Source organism: Mixophyes fleayi, chromosome 9 (assembly GCF_038048845.1).
Source record: "Mixophyes fleayi isolate aMixFle1 chromosome 9, aMixFle1.hap1, whole genome shotgun sequence".
Lineage (NCBI taxonomy): Eukaryota > Metazoa > Chordata > Amphibia > Anura > Limnodynastidae > Mixophyes > Mixophyes fleayi.
Window position 1 is genome coordinate 84,553,193 of NC_134410.1, and position 14,784 is coordinate 84,567,976.

Consider the following 14,784-nt stretch of genomic DNA (forward strand, 5'->3'; position numbering starts at 1 on the left):
TCTGAAAGATCTTTTAGTTAAAAGTCATTTTGATGATAAGATTGAAGTCTCACTAACTACCAATAAAACAACAGGATGCTACGCCTGTGGGCGCTGCAAAGCATGTAAATTTATCAAAAAAACGAAGAACTTTGTAGACAGATATGGTCACAATCATGACATCAAATCATTCATAAACTGTGAAACTAAAGGAGTGATCTACTGTCTAACTTGTACATGTAATGTTAACTACATAGGGATGACCAGCCGACCTCTGAAGCAGAGACTCTTAGAACACATAAGTAATATCAGGAATGCCAACCAAGATGTCAAGAAATTGAAAAAACTAATGACAGTAGCAAGACACTTTCAGAGGATACATCAAAGTGACCCTGATTACTTAACAGCTTTTGGTATGGAGCAAGTTAAGTTAGGAATCAGAGGAGGTGATCTTACAAAGGAATTATTGAAAAAAGAGGCTAGAATGATTTTCCTTATGAACTCCATGCAACCAGCAGGTCTTAATGAGAATGTCAACTATACAATGTTCCTTTGAGAGGGAGGGGAGGAAGAGAGGGGGGGAAAAAATTCTTCTTTCCTTCTCTTTTTCTTTTTCTCTTTCCCCCTTCTTTCTAGAATATATATACAAGATAAATAGAAAAATACTTACCATCCTTAAGCTTAGGGAGACCTGTATATCTGATGGCTAAATGATGGGAAAAGTTTGTTGGTATATCCTCTATAGAATTAAACTAATATATAGGTATGAAGATTCAATAATACTCAACATAGAATAATGATATCTTCAAAATAAGGAATGCGAAACAAAAATATACAAAAATATGAATATGATCTGGAATATGATCAAGTATAAAATACGATATAAAGATCATACACACAAGAAAAATAAAAATACTTACCCTCCTTAAGTATGGAGATCTGTACATCTTATGGCTGAATAATGAAAAAGTTCACTGACACATTCTCTATAGAATTAAATGAATATATAGGTATGAAGGTATAATAAGGAGTAGATCAAACATACTCAACATAAAGTAATGATATCTACAAGATGAGAAATGTGGGGAAAAAAAATATAAAAACATGAACATGATCTGGAATATGACTAAGAATAAAAGATAAAATATTTAATAATAAAAATCAAAATATTAATAATAAAGAAATAAAATTTAAAATAATATAAAATTGTGATATACATAATACAAAGGAATGTAAAAATAAAACAAAATAAAATATTTAATAATAGGATAATATACATTTATGGTTGAATACTTTTAAAAAAGAGGAATTGATGATGTAATGTATTAGAGAACTATAATAAGCATTATCATATTGTTAATTTATAAATGGAGACTATTTGACAATTAAAATATTTTCGATCTGTTATAACTATAGCAAAACCTGTATAAGGAATAAAAATATATAGAACACAACAGTTAACAACAAAAAACACAAAATAACACAACAATTATCACATAAGTAGAAAATAAATTATTTAGGGAATGTAGGTAAGAAGCACAATCAATATTTAAGAACTCACAAAGCACAATTAAAATAATTTTTAATAATAAATCAACTTAAAATTCATGACCATTTAGGTCTCTTACATTAAATATATTTTTTTCATCACCTCTCCCCCACCCCTCACCCCCCCCTTTATTTCACAATATTAGTTAATATTTAGCACGTTAGAAACTCAATATTGCACTCATATTTAATTTTACAAAATTCACTTAAGGTTGAGTTATTAGTATTTAGTGACAATATACACGGACTCCATTTATTTAGAAATCTGTTTTGATATTATATCACTTCATTTCTAAACCATATTTTTGCCCCGCTATGTTACGATACAATATGGGAATGTCATATCATCTTAAATAACCAAGTTCATATACATGTATATTTTCCAATGTATAAAGATACAATTTATAAAAAAGAGAATTACAAATAGATTAATAATACGAATCAAGAAGATAGTAACATACGGAACCTGTGAGGTTCAGAACAAGAAACGCTCGATATAGAATCTACAGTTTCCCTATTATGTACCCTGAGTTTAGCCGATTTTCTAAGGGATGAGAGGATGCAGTGTTATACAATCTATATATAGGATTGATAATTTGTAGCAATATATATATATTTTCTATCCATGCGCTTCTTGAGAACGGCAATCATTCCTGTATTTCAATACAAAAGTGCTGCAATTAATCCGTATATGCAACAAATGTGTACACCTAAAAGGAATTATTAACCTAAGAGGCATTTTGGTATTAGGATTATAATCCTATAGAAAGCTGGACAATTTGGAGCAGGATATGTTCTATATAAAAAATATACTGCTTTCGGGGATTAATAGATCATTTGTGACACTACCCATGTACAGAATATTAATTCGCAACACCTTCTTCCCTCCAGTGTTTCTTTAAGAATGGACATCGCTCATGCATTTGAGAATTATGCTACCATAATATTTGCACATGTAGATTAGTTCTTGTTATGGGGACAGAACTAATCTCAGAGTGTTAAACCCATCCGTCCTTTCTCTTTTTCTAACAGGTTTAATAATCATTAGTTACACGCTGCTACAACTGAGATATAGTAGCAGCGGTAGGAGCCTCTTAACTAATTAATTTATAATCCTATCTACTGTGCACAATATAAACTATCGGATATAATTAATTATAGTGTCTCAATAACAAAATCTAGGGCATAACTCAGTACTGGTTTTGGAATCTGTACTAGTCTATTTATATTTAAGACAAATACAATATCTGGACTACATGTACATCCCACAAGGGATAATCAAAAATATTTTTGGATAGTAATCCATTAAATGGCCTTTATATGAATGGTGGATGTAGAGATTCATGAGATGTGACCAGCTTTTTAAATCACATTTTCACTTGTTTATTTTATTGGATATTTCGCTGTTTTTAGGAATAAAATATTAATAAAAGTTAAGTTTTATAATGATTAACCCCTAGTTGCTCAAATTAATTCAATAACGGAGTGGTTAGTGCATCCTATCAACTTTCTTTCCTCCTCCTTTTTTTCCCGGTTTATATAGTCCCAGAGCATTGGTACACTAATACAATCAAACTTAATTGCAAAAGACACCTGGATATGGCGTTTTCCGTAGTTATCAGCGTCCTCTAGTTAACACCCATGAACTGTTGTCCTATTTATTATCTCTAACAAGTACAGTCTCCACCTCACCTGCCTCCCCTATCTTCCAAAGTCCTTTAAATGTGCCCTTTGGAATGCACAAACAGAGAATTTTATTGTATTAGTGTACCGATGCTCTGGGACTATATAAACCGGATAAGCTGATCGGATAAATCGACCATATACCCCTGATCTCTTGATAAAGTCAGATTGACGAAATGCGTTGAGGGGATAAGGCGTCTTCTGTGCTTCCTTCTGGACTACCATATAATACCCTCCCTATTTTGAGCAGTATAATACCAGCCCTATTTAGGCTTACTGCACTGTTATAGTTGTCTTCCGAGCTTTCAGTTCCAAATCGCCAGAGGCTATAAAGAATACACATGAGAGGGCTCATATGATACAGACATCTGGGGAATGATAACATCAGATAAGCTGTTTATTATTTGAACTTTGGTACGAGGCTAATTCACCTGTACTTTCACTTGGAGATATTTGTCTCTCTTATAATACACTATGTGTGGCACTTCTATTTTTTTGTCATATCTAATATATATAAGCCTAGCGGCGTGTGTTAGTCTGTGTGTGAAAAAAAAAAAAACAAGCTGCAGCGCCACCTGCTGGGCGGAGTTATACACTGACCTACTAAATTCTTAGCATTATCTAATATATAAAAGTAAAAGCCTAGCGGCGTGTGTTACTGTGTGTGTGTGTGGAAAAAACTATTTTCTCAGAAAAGGGCTCATCCAATTGACCTGAAATTTGGTATACTGACATTATTTGACAAAAAAATTAGAATAGTGAAGTCAGTTAACTTCCATCATCCCCCCTTCCCCCCGTGGGAGGGGTAGTAAAGGCTAAATTTACGAGTTGAGGGCTCAAACTCATTTTCGTGAGGTAATTTTACCTCATGAACAAACATGTGTAGCAGCGTGTGTTAGTGTGTGTGTGTGTGGAAAAAAATATTTTCTCAGAAAGGGCTCATCCAATTGACCTGAAATTTGGTATACTGACATTAGTTGACAAAAAAATTAGAATAGTGAAGTCAGTTAACTTCCATCATCCCCCCTTCCCCCCGTGGGAGGGGTAGTAAAGGCTAAATTTACGAGTTGAGGGGTCAAACTCATTTTCGTGAGGTAATTTTACCTCATGAACACACATTAAAAAGGGCGCTTGCGTCGGGAAGTAATGCTCTTCCCCTGAGGAGGCCTGGACCAGGCCCAAATGCATGACAATAACCTTTTTAAGACCTTAAATAGCTTGATTTGACTAGAATGCATGAGTATCATGCATGGGTTAACTTGTATATATATATATATATATATATATATATATATATATATTCCATATACAAAAAACCTTACGGTTTAACATGTCCAATTAAGGTTCCTTACATACCATCTAAAACATAAAAAAAACTATTGAAACTCTTCCATTCAAACTCCAAAAAGCAATGAAATTACGACGATTAAGGCAGAAGCCTTAATGGACGTGTTCCTTGATCAATACAGACATGGTATGCCATCACATCCTGCGGTTAGCTAAAAATTCATCACTATCATGTAGTGAGATTGCTGTCACTTACAAAATGGTGGATCTGCTAATTCACAGATTTGTGTGTTCACTGGAATACACACATACAGTACTATTACATTTTCTTAGTTTAGCTTTATCGTAGTTTAGGGTTTGGGTGTCTTAGAAAGAGACAGTAAAGCAACTTCATAAAAAATTAGAACTACAAAACCCCTACAGAGCATTTCTCCCTCCAAGACTGTGCCTGCTTATTAGAGATACCTGCAGAACATATCTAATCACCAAACAGTATCTGCTCCCAAAAGATCCTTGCAGAGCATTCCTCCACCCAAAATACATCCTGCAGCTGACAGTTCTAATTTTTTATGAAAAACATCCTTACACTGCAAAACATCCTTACACTCAACATACTACCCCCTCCTGACAGATCCCTGCAGAGCATTCCTCCCCTCCCACCAAAACTGTACCTGCTCCCAGCAGATCTCTACAGAATATCCCTCTTCCTGAAATTTAATTTACCTCTTTTGTTATTTTGTAGTTCTAATTTTTTATGAAGTTGCTTTACTGTCTCTTTCTAAGACACCCAGGCCCTAAACTACGATAAAGATAAACTAAGAAAATGTAATAGTACTGTATGTGTGTATTCCAGTGAACACACAAATCTGAAAATTAGCAGATATACCATTTTGTGAGTGACAGCAATCTCACTACATAATATTGCTGAATCTGCAGCTAACCACAGGATGTGATGGCATACCATGTCTGCATTGCTCAAGAAACACGTCCATTAAGGTTTCTGCCTTAATCGTCGTAATTTCATTGCTTTTTGGAGTTTAAGTGAAAGAATTTCAATAGTTTTTTTTATGTTTTAGATGGTGTGTAAGGAACCTTAATTGGACATGTTAAACCATAAGGTTTTTTGTCTATGGAATTTCATGGCTTTTTGTAAAGTAAAAATATTGATAATAAATTTATAAGCCTAAAATTGTGCGGCCTTTAATAATAACTTGGCCAATCTAATTTCCACTATTTTTCTTAATCCCTAAAAAACAAGAGTTTTAATATTGCTCTATTATACTAACCTCTATCACCTCTGTTGGATGACTGTCCGACTACAGTTTTGATAAAGTAATTTTTCCTAAGATTTCCTCTAAACCTAGCACCCTCCATTTCCAGTGCATGGCTTTCTCTCACACATACCCCAATGCCCACCAGCTTTGTGATCACTTGCACACATGCCATTGCCAAGTGCACCAGCTTTATTCTCATGTCACCCCCTGCACACCAGCTTTTCTCTCACTTCACCCCCATTCACACTAGCTTTTCTCTCACTTGTCACTGCCTATGCACCAGATTTTATCTCACATCACTACTTCTGCACCAGCTTTTCTTTCACATATCATACCTTGCGCACCAGCTTTTCTTTCACGTCACCCCTGTGCACCAAAGTTGCTGCGGGGAGGGAGGGGGGATCGGGATCGCAAACACAGTGCTGGGGGGAAGGGATCACAAATACACTGCTGTGGGGAGGGAGGGGGGGATCGGATGACAGGCAGAAGAGAAGGGGATCGGATGAAAGGCAGAGGAGAAGAGGATCGGATGCATCCAATATGATTATATCATCCTGCTGCTAGATCCAATTTTGGAGTTCATCAGTTGCTAATATTTACATATCTCTGTTAAATCAGAGGGTTGTAAATGTCCGATCTTATTACCCTGAAAATTATGTTCTTCATAAGTCATCTAGTAATATCTGATGCACTATTAATTCTAAATGTTAATTCAAAAGAGCATCAATGTACAATGTTGTATTATGTTATATTAAGTATACTTCACTTAACACGAGAGCATGAATAGTAATTGGTCAATCAATCAATCCGCTGTTTTACACATACATCGGAGATAGTCACGGGAAGCAGAACATAAGCATCCTCGACCATATCTAATGTGCCAAAACAGACCAGACAAAATAGAATGAGTTTCTTTTACAGTATTAGAGTAATATCACTCTGGCATTCCAAATAATAGTTGATTTTTAATTAGAAAATCGCTAGCATGCTGACACGTTAAATTAGGATCTCCCATCACCTGTCATACTGGAGTCCTGGCGGTAAATGTATCAAGGTGTGATTTTCCAAACACAGCGATTTTCTCGGGAGAGTTGAAACTCAAAGATGTATGAAGCTGAGATTTCATGTAAAATCGTCAGAGTTGTGCTTCTGTCAAAATCGCTATTTGCAAAATCGATAGAGATCAAACTCCCCACTGTTTGCCACTGCAGCTATACAAGTCTACAATGTATGAAGCTGTGATTAAGCAAACTCGGGAGAGGTTGCTTTCAAACATGCCAGATACAACATGCTGCTTGCTAGCAATGTGTTGTATAAACACATCACTGTTACACTGTTCTGCAATAGAGCTGGATCTCCTGCAGCTGTCAAAAGTGATCAAAGTGATCAATAGATCAAAGTAAAAAAAAAATATGGGGTCCCCTCTCTATTTAGTCTTAACCCTAGTGCTGCCAGCCTACTGCTGGTTCCGTGAAAATCGGGGAAAAAATTTGCGTGGGGTCCCCCCTATTTTCATGGAACCAGTGCTAGGCAAACCAGCCGGGGTTGGAGGCACTATAGCAGAGGGACACGTGGTAGGGGTCCCCCTGCCATAATGACTAACCAACCCTAGGCTGTTCAGTGCTGGGCTGGATTCCCTAGGGAGTGGGGTCCACCGAAAAAAATGAGCGGGTCCCCCCCAGGGACACCCAGCCCAGTGTTGATAGCACTAGGGCTCTTCCTACACCCCTGGGCGGTAGGTGTAGGGTAATAACGGCGATATAAGTAATAAAAAAACAAACATGCGCCATTTTGTTTTGTGGAACTACAAGTCCCAGCCAGCCAGGTTGCCCTAAATAGTGTGGGCATGTATAACTACAAGCACCAGCATACCCAGGGCATGTTGGCACTTGGAGAACCACAAGTGCCAACATGCCCTGACACCCAGGGCTGGCTGGGACCTGTAGTTCCACAAAATAAAATGTTTACAAAATCACAACACCCTCATTATAACCACTAACATTTATTAAAAATAATAAACCGCAATAATGACAGTAAACACCAATAATGACAGTAAACACACTCATTTACACCACACATTTTATTAAAAATAATAAATCCCCGATATACTCACCAATGAAGTTTTCTTTTCTTGTCCGCAGCTTTCAATCCAAAAATGGCTGTAAACAAATTCAAAAATACATTTGTATCCAAATGTCTATGCTTGCCCCTGTCCCGAATAAATTTGTACTTCCAAATGTACATGCTTGAAATCTCTTCAGTTTTTCTGCATAGTGGGGGCCCATTGTTGATTGCAGTCTTCTGTTTTTCGGCCAGGGAGGACACATATTTGTAAGATCCACAAATCTTCTTGCTTGATTGAAGGAAAATAAAAAAAAGGGAGGAGCCGCCGCAAACAGCTCCTACCCATTAGGAGCTCCGATACGCAATAAGCTTAGCTCACTGTGCTAGGTCTATTTCTAGTATTAGGGGATTAGGCCGGAATGGTGTGCTGAGTGCATTCCCCATCCAATCTTGCTGCCGAAACGGATGGCTGAGCGCATTCCCCATCCATTCCAGCAGCCGGAAAGAAGTGCTGAGTGCATTCGCCATCCATTCCGGCAGCCGGAACGGATGGCTGAGTGCATTCCCCATCCTTTCCGGCAGCTGGAACGGAGTGCTGAGTGCATTCCCCTTCCATTCCGGCTGCCGGAACGGAGTGCTGAGTGCATTCCCCATCCATTCCGGCAGCCGAAAAGGAAGTGCTGAGTGCATTCCCCATCCATTCCGGCTGCCAGAATAGATGGCTGAGTGCATTCCACTCCTGGAATTGAGTGCTGAGTGAATTCCCCATCCATTCCGGCTGCCGGAATGGAGTAATGAGTGCATTCCCCATCCATTCCGGCTGCCGGAACAGAGTGCTGAGTGCATTCCCCATCCATCCATTCAAGTCCCAGCATGCCCTTCCAGCTATCAACAGGTTGTCTACTGGCAAAGCATGCTTGGGCTTGTAGTTTCACAACACCTGGAGGGCCACAGGTCGGACAGGCCTGATGTAGACCCTCACACACCATGCCCCCCCTCTCACAGATTCCCTATGGCAAAATGACTGTGCCCTTATAATATATATATATATATATATATATATATATATATAGATATGAGATGTTCACAGACCCCAGTGTTTTTTTGGTTTTGGCACAACCGCTTTTAGGATTATATTCCTCCCTCTAGTGGCTCGTCTCTGGTGGTTGGCCATGCTCCTTCAGTCGTGCTCCGTCGTGAAGCATTGGCATCCACAGGCTTTTTCATGGGCCCCTACAACTGCATTCCCCTGGTGGGCCCTTCATGTCCTAGTCTGAAACTGCACACATCAAGTTGCCTGAAAACCTGCGCTTTTAACAAACCCCAGGTAAGTAAATAGACCCCTAAGTGTCTTTAGGTGCCCACAGAGAACGGGTTTATGCTACTACTGTTATATAGTGCCAAAAACACAATTTAATCTAAGTGACAATACAGTGTCTCATGAAGCAAACATAATATAACTTCTGATACACATGGACTTACAGCTTGCAGCTTACTGTACAGTGCACTTGGTACAGTAGGACAATGAGCTGCAGTCTCAATAACATGGACATTATTGTACAGTAGTATTTTTTTGAGTATACACACATGAAGATAACTCAATAGATAATTATGATAAACCATGCAGAGTTCACTTGCTTCAACAGTGTGATCTGATGCCAGAAAAAAAGGCTATAGAAAAGGATCATAAGCTTGACGATTTGCGAAACCTTAGCAGCAAAGGGCCTGGTTCATCTTCGAACGCAATGTTTATTTAATTTGCATTATTTAAAATCGAAATGTAATGCATGTACGCCCTTATTCAAGTACAAGCAGATCTCAAGAAATGTTTCCATTTAAATATGGGTATAAGTACGCTCTGGCTATAGGGTGCTTGCCATATGCAGACAGACAGAACAGACTGCGGGACATACACATGCATATGTGCAATATAAAGTCCTATCAGAATGCATAGAAAATAAAATGAAATACATTAATAAATCTTAATACCATAATCATCAAAAAAAAAAAAATTTAAATGTGTTTTTCTTTTTTTTTACATGAGTAAATAAATCATGATACTCTTAATATGTACTGTACATAAAATAATTGTTTACAGTTTCTCTTACTTGCAAATACATGTTCTGGAATGCATATGCCTCAGTCATCATTATCAGTCGCCATTTACACCTGTAGCTGGTGCAAGTGATATGGTTAACACACATACCTTAGAGATGCCCAGAGTTTAAATTGGATGAATGTGCATCCACTCGACCTTGGCACGCCCTTACTGTTCATTGTCTATGTCCATCTTCCCTCCATCCGCCCTTTCCCTCCCCCCGTTTCGCCCTTCAAGTCGGTAGCAGTAGGAAGTGTCATTTGTGTTTGGTCTTGAATTGTATGCAATTGCATTCACTGGCGTAAAATCAGTTTCTGAGCATGTGCAGAGCAATTTTACGCAAGATACGGCCCACAATGTGACTAATGTCCGAAGATGAATCAGGCCTACAATGTGGTATGTTTTTTCATAGAGTCAATGCACATTGAATGAATACAGTTGTGGTTAAACATTAGTTTAACACTTGATATCAATGTATATGCTATTAACTTATCACATGCACATCATAAACTGAATTAAATGATCAACATATTTCCCACACCTTAGTGTCAGTGACACTTGTCTCCACACGCGCTACTCCTTGGGATTCTCTGAACAGCTGGACCTTTGTCACCTGACTGAATTCAAATAGGACTGTTGTGAGATTGGTCTTCAGATCAATTACATGGCTGATTCCATGGCGAGGACCAACAAGAAGTGTAGTTGCTGGAGTTTTCTCTTCCTGAGGTAAGAAAGGACATAAGCATAACATATAAAATAGATTTCTGGATTTTCTACAACAGCTTAACACAAAACTATACAAAGGTATAAACACATAGAGGGAGATTCATAAACCAGTAAAAAAAAATGATTCTATACTCTAAAATGGTGATCACTATTATTAAGTAAATTATAATTGTACTCAGGTTTGTTTCTAGGTGTTGGGAGATTGGAATGGGTGTAGAGAAGTAGACGAGGGATGGCTTGGGAATCATGAATAATCACCATTCAAATTCAAGGGGTTCCATCCTGGGACAGATATCAGTTTAGCTAGGGCTTGGAAATAATTAATAGGAAGCAACAAGCATGATAATTGGTTATCGGTACTGGATACTTCTACTACAGTGAACCCTAGCAACTAGCTACATTTACAATTAATTAGCCATTAGTTATACATAAGGAACCTCCCTTATTCAGTTACCCATCATCCAAAGCATAAAACTGCTCTTTGGAACAGAAAGCATCTTGCAACTTAAATCTATGTGAGTGGCCCAAAATCTGGCTCATTTGACGTCAATAGTTTACAGCTAGATCAAAGATTCTTTTATTTTCCACACAGTACTTATTGTTTAAAGGTTAGTTAAGGTCATGATATCAATAAAATCCACCATCTAAAATATATGTCCAAATATCAGATGGTTAAATATAGAAAGTTAAGAGTTTATACATCGACAACCCAATAAAAATGTAACAAGTCTACAGAATTCATCAAATATGTCACGATGATTGGGGTGCGTGGCCTAGACAAGCATGGAGTAGCAAGCAAACTTGCACACTCTCCAGCTTACATATGCTGTTTCTTATCCTGTTTGTTAGGACTCCGCCTTTATCTTGTATGTGGCTGCAGTACCTCAATACCACCAGAGGTGCTGCTGTTTTGCCCTTGAACATTCCACCTTGCGGGAAGGAGCTAATCTCCTTCCCTGAGTAGTGCCTGCACCTGTTCCATTGCTTTATATACCTGCCTCTGTCAGTGTTCCTTGCAGTTCATCATTTGTTGATGTTGTTTGTCTGCTTTCCTTGTGAATTACCTGCTCCAGTTTCCTACTTAGGCTTGACCTATGTCTGTGACCTGATCCTCCCTGATTGCTGCCTGGAATAACCCTTGTGCTTGTGACCCTGACTACGCATATCGCTGCCTGGACATGCATTTGCCTGGTATTTGACTCTGCCCCTTATATGCGATTCCACTTCCCAGCCTCAGGTTTGTGGTGTTCACTGTCTGCTCCATTGGACTTACCTGTGTTCTGCCTGTTATCTTTGATACCATTTCCTAACCTTGGGTCTGTGGTGTCCGCTGTCTGCTCCTCGTGACTTACCTGTGCGCACTGTGTTCCATCATCCAGATTTGCAGCTTGATCTGGCCTCTGCTTGTTCTTTGTTGCTCTCCAACGCCATCTCAACACAGGCCACTACTAGCATTACACACAACCTTGAATCTGTGTTGCTATAGACTGTACTATTAATCACTCCCTGCATCCAAACCTGGTTGTCCTGCTACCTTGTACTGTGGTTAACCCTTTATAGTCTGTACCTGTTGTTGCTATGGACTAACTTGTAATTTCTGACATCTGAAACATATCATTGCTTCAACTGAGCTGCTGTTTACTAAGGATTCCGCTAATCCGAGCCCACCCGAAAAGTGTGGATCCGACGGGATCCGAGCACTGTTCGGGTACTTCCGCCCGGCAAAAAGATCCGAAACGAGGCTATGACATCCAAGTCTCGCGTCGGATCTCGGATGTCATAAATTCTCATGCTGCGGCCGCCATCTTCATTTTGCCTGACATCAGGGAAGAGGGAGGCTGTAGGGTAGTGGTGCTCCTGCGTGATCAGTCCAGTGCTCTGTCCTTGCTGAGTCCAGTTGTGCTTTATGCTTGTGTCCAGTGCTCTGTCCTTGCTGAGTCCAGTGGTGCTTTTGTCCTGTGCTCTGTCTTGCTGAGTCCAGTGGTGCTTTTGTCCAGTGCTCTGTCCTGTTGAGTCCAGTGGTGCTTTGGCCAGTGTCTGTCCTGCTGAGTCCAGTGGTGCTTTAGTTCTGTGCTTTGTTGTGCTAAGTCCATAGTAATTTTATAATTATTAAAAACTCCTAAAAAAAAATTCAAAAAAAAAATTATACAAAAATAATTTAAAAAAAATATTAAAAAATAATTTAAAAAGTATAAAAAAATTCTAGAGCAATATAGTATTGCAGTCCTGTAATATTAGTACTGCAATACCTACGTTCACTGTTCTTGCAGTCCAGAATTATTAGTACTGCTAAATTTACCTACGTTCACTGTTCTTGCAGTACTGTAATCTATATTACTACGTTCACTGTTTCTGCAGTCCCAAAAAATAGGAACTGCAATCTATATTACTACGTTCACTGTTTCTGCAGTCCAAAAAATAGGAACTGCATTCTATATTACTACGTTCACTGTTTCTGCAGTACAAAAAATAGGAACTGCCATCTATATTACTACGTTCACTGTTTCTGCAGTCCAAAAAATAGGAACTGCAATCTATATTACTACGTTCACTGTTTCTGCAGTCCCAACAAATAGGAACTGCAATCTATATTACTACGTTCACTGTTTCTGCAGTCCCAAAAAATAGGAACTGCAATCTATATTACTACGTTCACTGTTTCTGCAGTCCCAAAAAATAGGAATTTCAATCTATATTACTACGTTCACTGTTTCAGCAGTCCAAAAAATAGGAACTGCAATCTATATTACTATGTTCACTGTTTCTGCAGTTCAAAAAATAGGAACTGCAATCTATATTACTACGTTAACTGTTTCAGCAGTCCCAAAAAAAAGGTACTGCCATCTATATTACTACGTTCACTGTTTCTGCAGTTCAAAAAATAGGAACTGCAATCTATTTTACTACGTTCACTGTTTCTGCAGTCCCAAAAAATAGGAACTGCAATCTATATTACTACGTTCACTGTTTCTGCAGTCCCAAAGTGTGTGTGGTTTAGGGGTACGCTCTCTTGTGCTGCATATAATGGAGTACAAATATTTGGAGAATAAAGTAGGGAAAGATCAAGACCCACTTCCTCCTAATGCTGAAGCTGCTGCCACTAGTCATGACATAGACGATGAAATGCCATCAACGTCGTCTGCCAAGGCCAATGACCAATCTTCTGGTAGAGGGCATGTAAAATCCAAAAACCCAAAGTTCACTAAAATTACCAAAAAAAGGAAATTAAAAACATCTGAGGAGAAACGTAAACTTGCCAATATGCCATTTACGACACGGAGTGGCAAGGAACGGCTTAGGCCCTGGCCCGTGTTCAGGACTAGTGGTTCAGCTTCACCCAAGGATCTAAGCCCTCCTCCCCCCCCCTCAAAATAAATTAAGAGAGTTAAACTGTCATCAACAGCACAGAAAACAACTCTGCATTCTAAACAGATGACATCACAAATCCCCAAGGCGAGTCCAAGGGTGTTGGTGGTTGTGAAGCCTGACCTTCCCATCACTGTACGGGAAGAGGTGGCTCCTTCCACCATTTGCAGCATGCCCTCTGCATATGCTGGAAGGATCACCCACAGTCCAGTTACAGATTTGGCTAATGAAGGTGTGAATGTTGTACACCGGGAGGAGGATATTGATGTAGCTGGCGCTGAGGAGGAACTTGACAAGGAGGATGCTGATGTGGTTATCTTAAATGAGGCACCAGGCTCAGTTGTTGTCCATGGGATGAAAAAGCCCATCGTCATGCCTGGTCAGAAGACCAAAAAATCCACCTCTTCGGTCTGGAGTTATTTTTATGCCAATCCGGACAACAAATGTATGGCCATATGTAGCTTATGTAAAGTTCAAATAAGCAGGGGTAAGGATCTTGGCCACCTAGGGACATCCTCCCTTATACGTCACCTGAAGAACCTTCATAATTCGGTGTTTAGTTCAGGAACTGTGGCTAGGACCGTCAGCAGTCCAGGGACACCTAAATCCCTTGGTCCTGTTGGATACACACCCCAACACCCTCCTCGTCAACTTCCTCCATGATCTCCATCAGATATAGTCCTGCAGGTCATGTCACCAGCATGACTGAGTCCTCTTCAATCCAGGATTCATCAGAGGAATCCTGCAGCGGTACGCCTA

The 14,784-nt window shown here is 39.1% G+C and overlaps 1 protein-coding gene across 3 annotated transcripts in view; it reads right to left on the bottom strand.

Annotated features, from left to right (window-relative positions):
- FRMPD3 (FERM and PDZ domain containing 3) overlaps positions 1-14,784 on the bottom strand; it is a 735,664-nt gene that overhangs the window by 56,249 nt on the left and 664,631 nt on the right. For all 3 annotated transcript variants that reach the window (XM_075184613.1, XM_075184611.1, XM_075184612.1), the window contains one exon: positions 10,475-10,654. In XM_075184613.1, the coding sequence (XP_075040714.1) occupies positions 10,475-10,654 (180 nt within the window). The remainder of the gene's footprint in view (positions 1-10,474; positions 10,655-14,784) is intronic.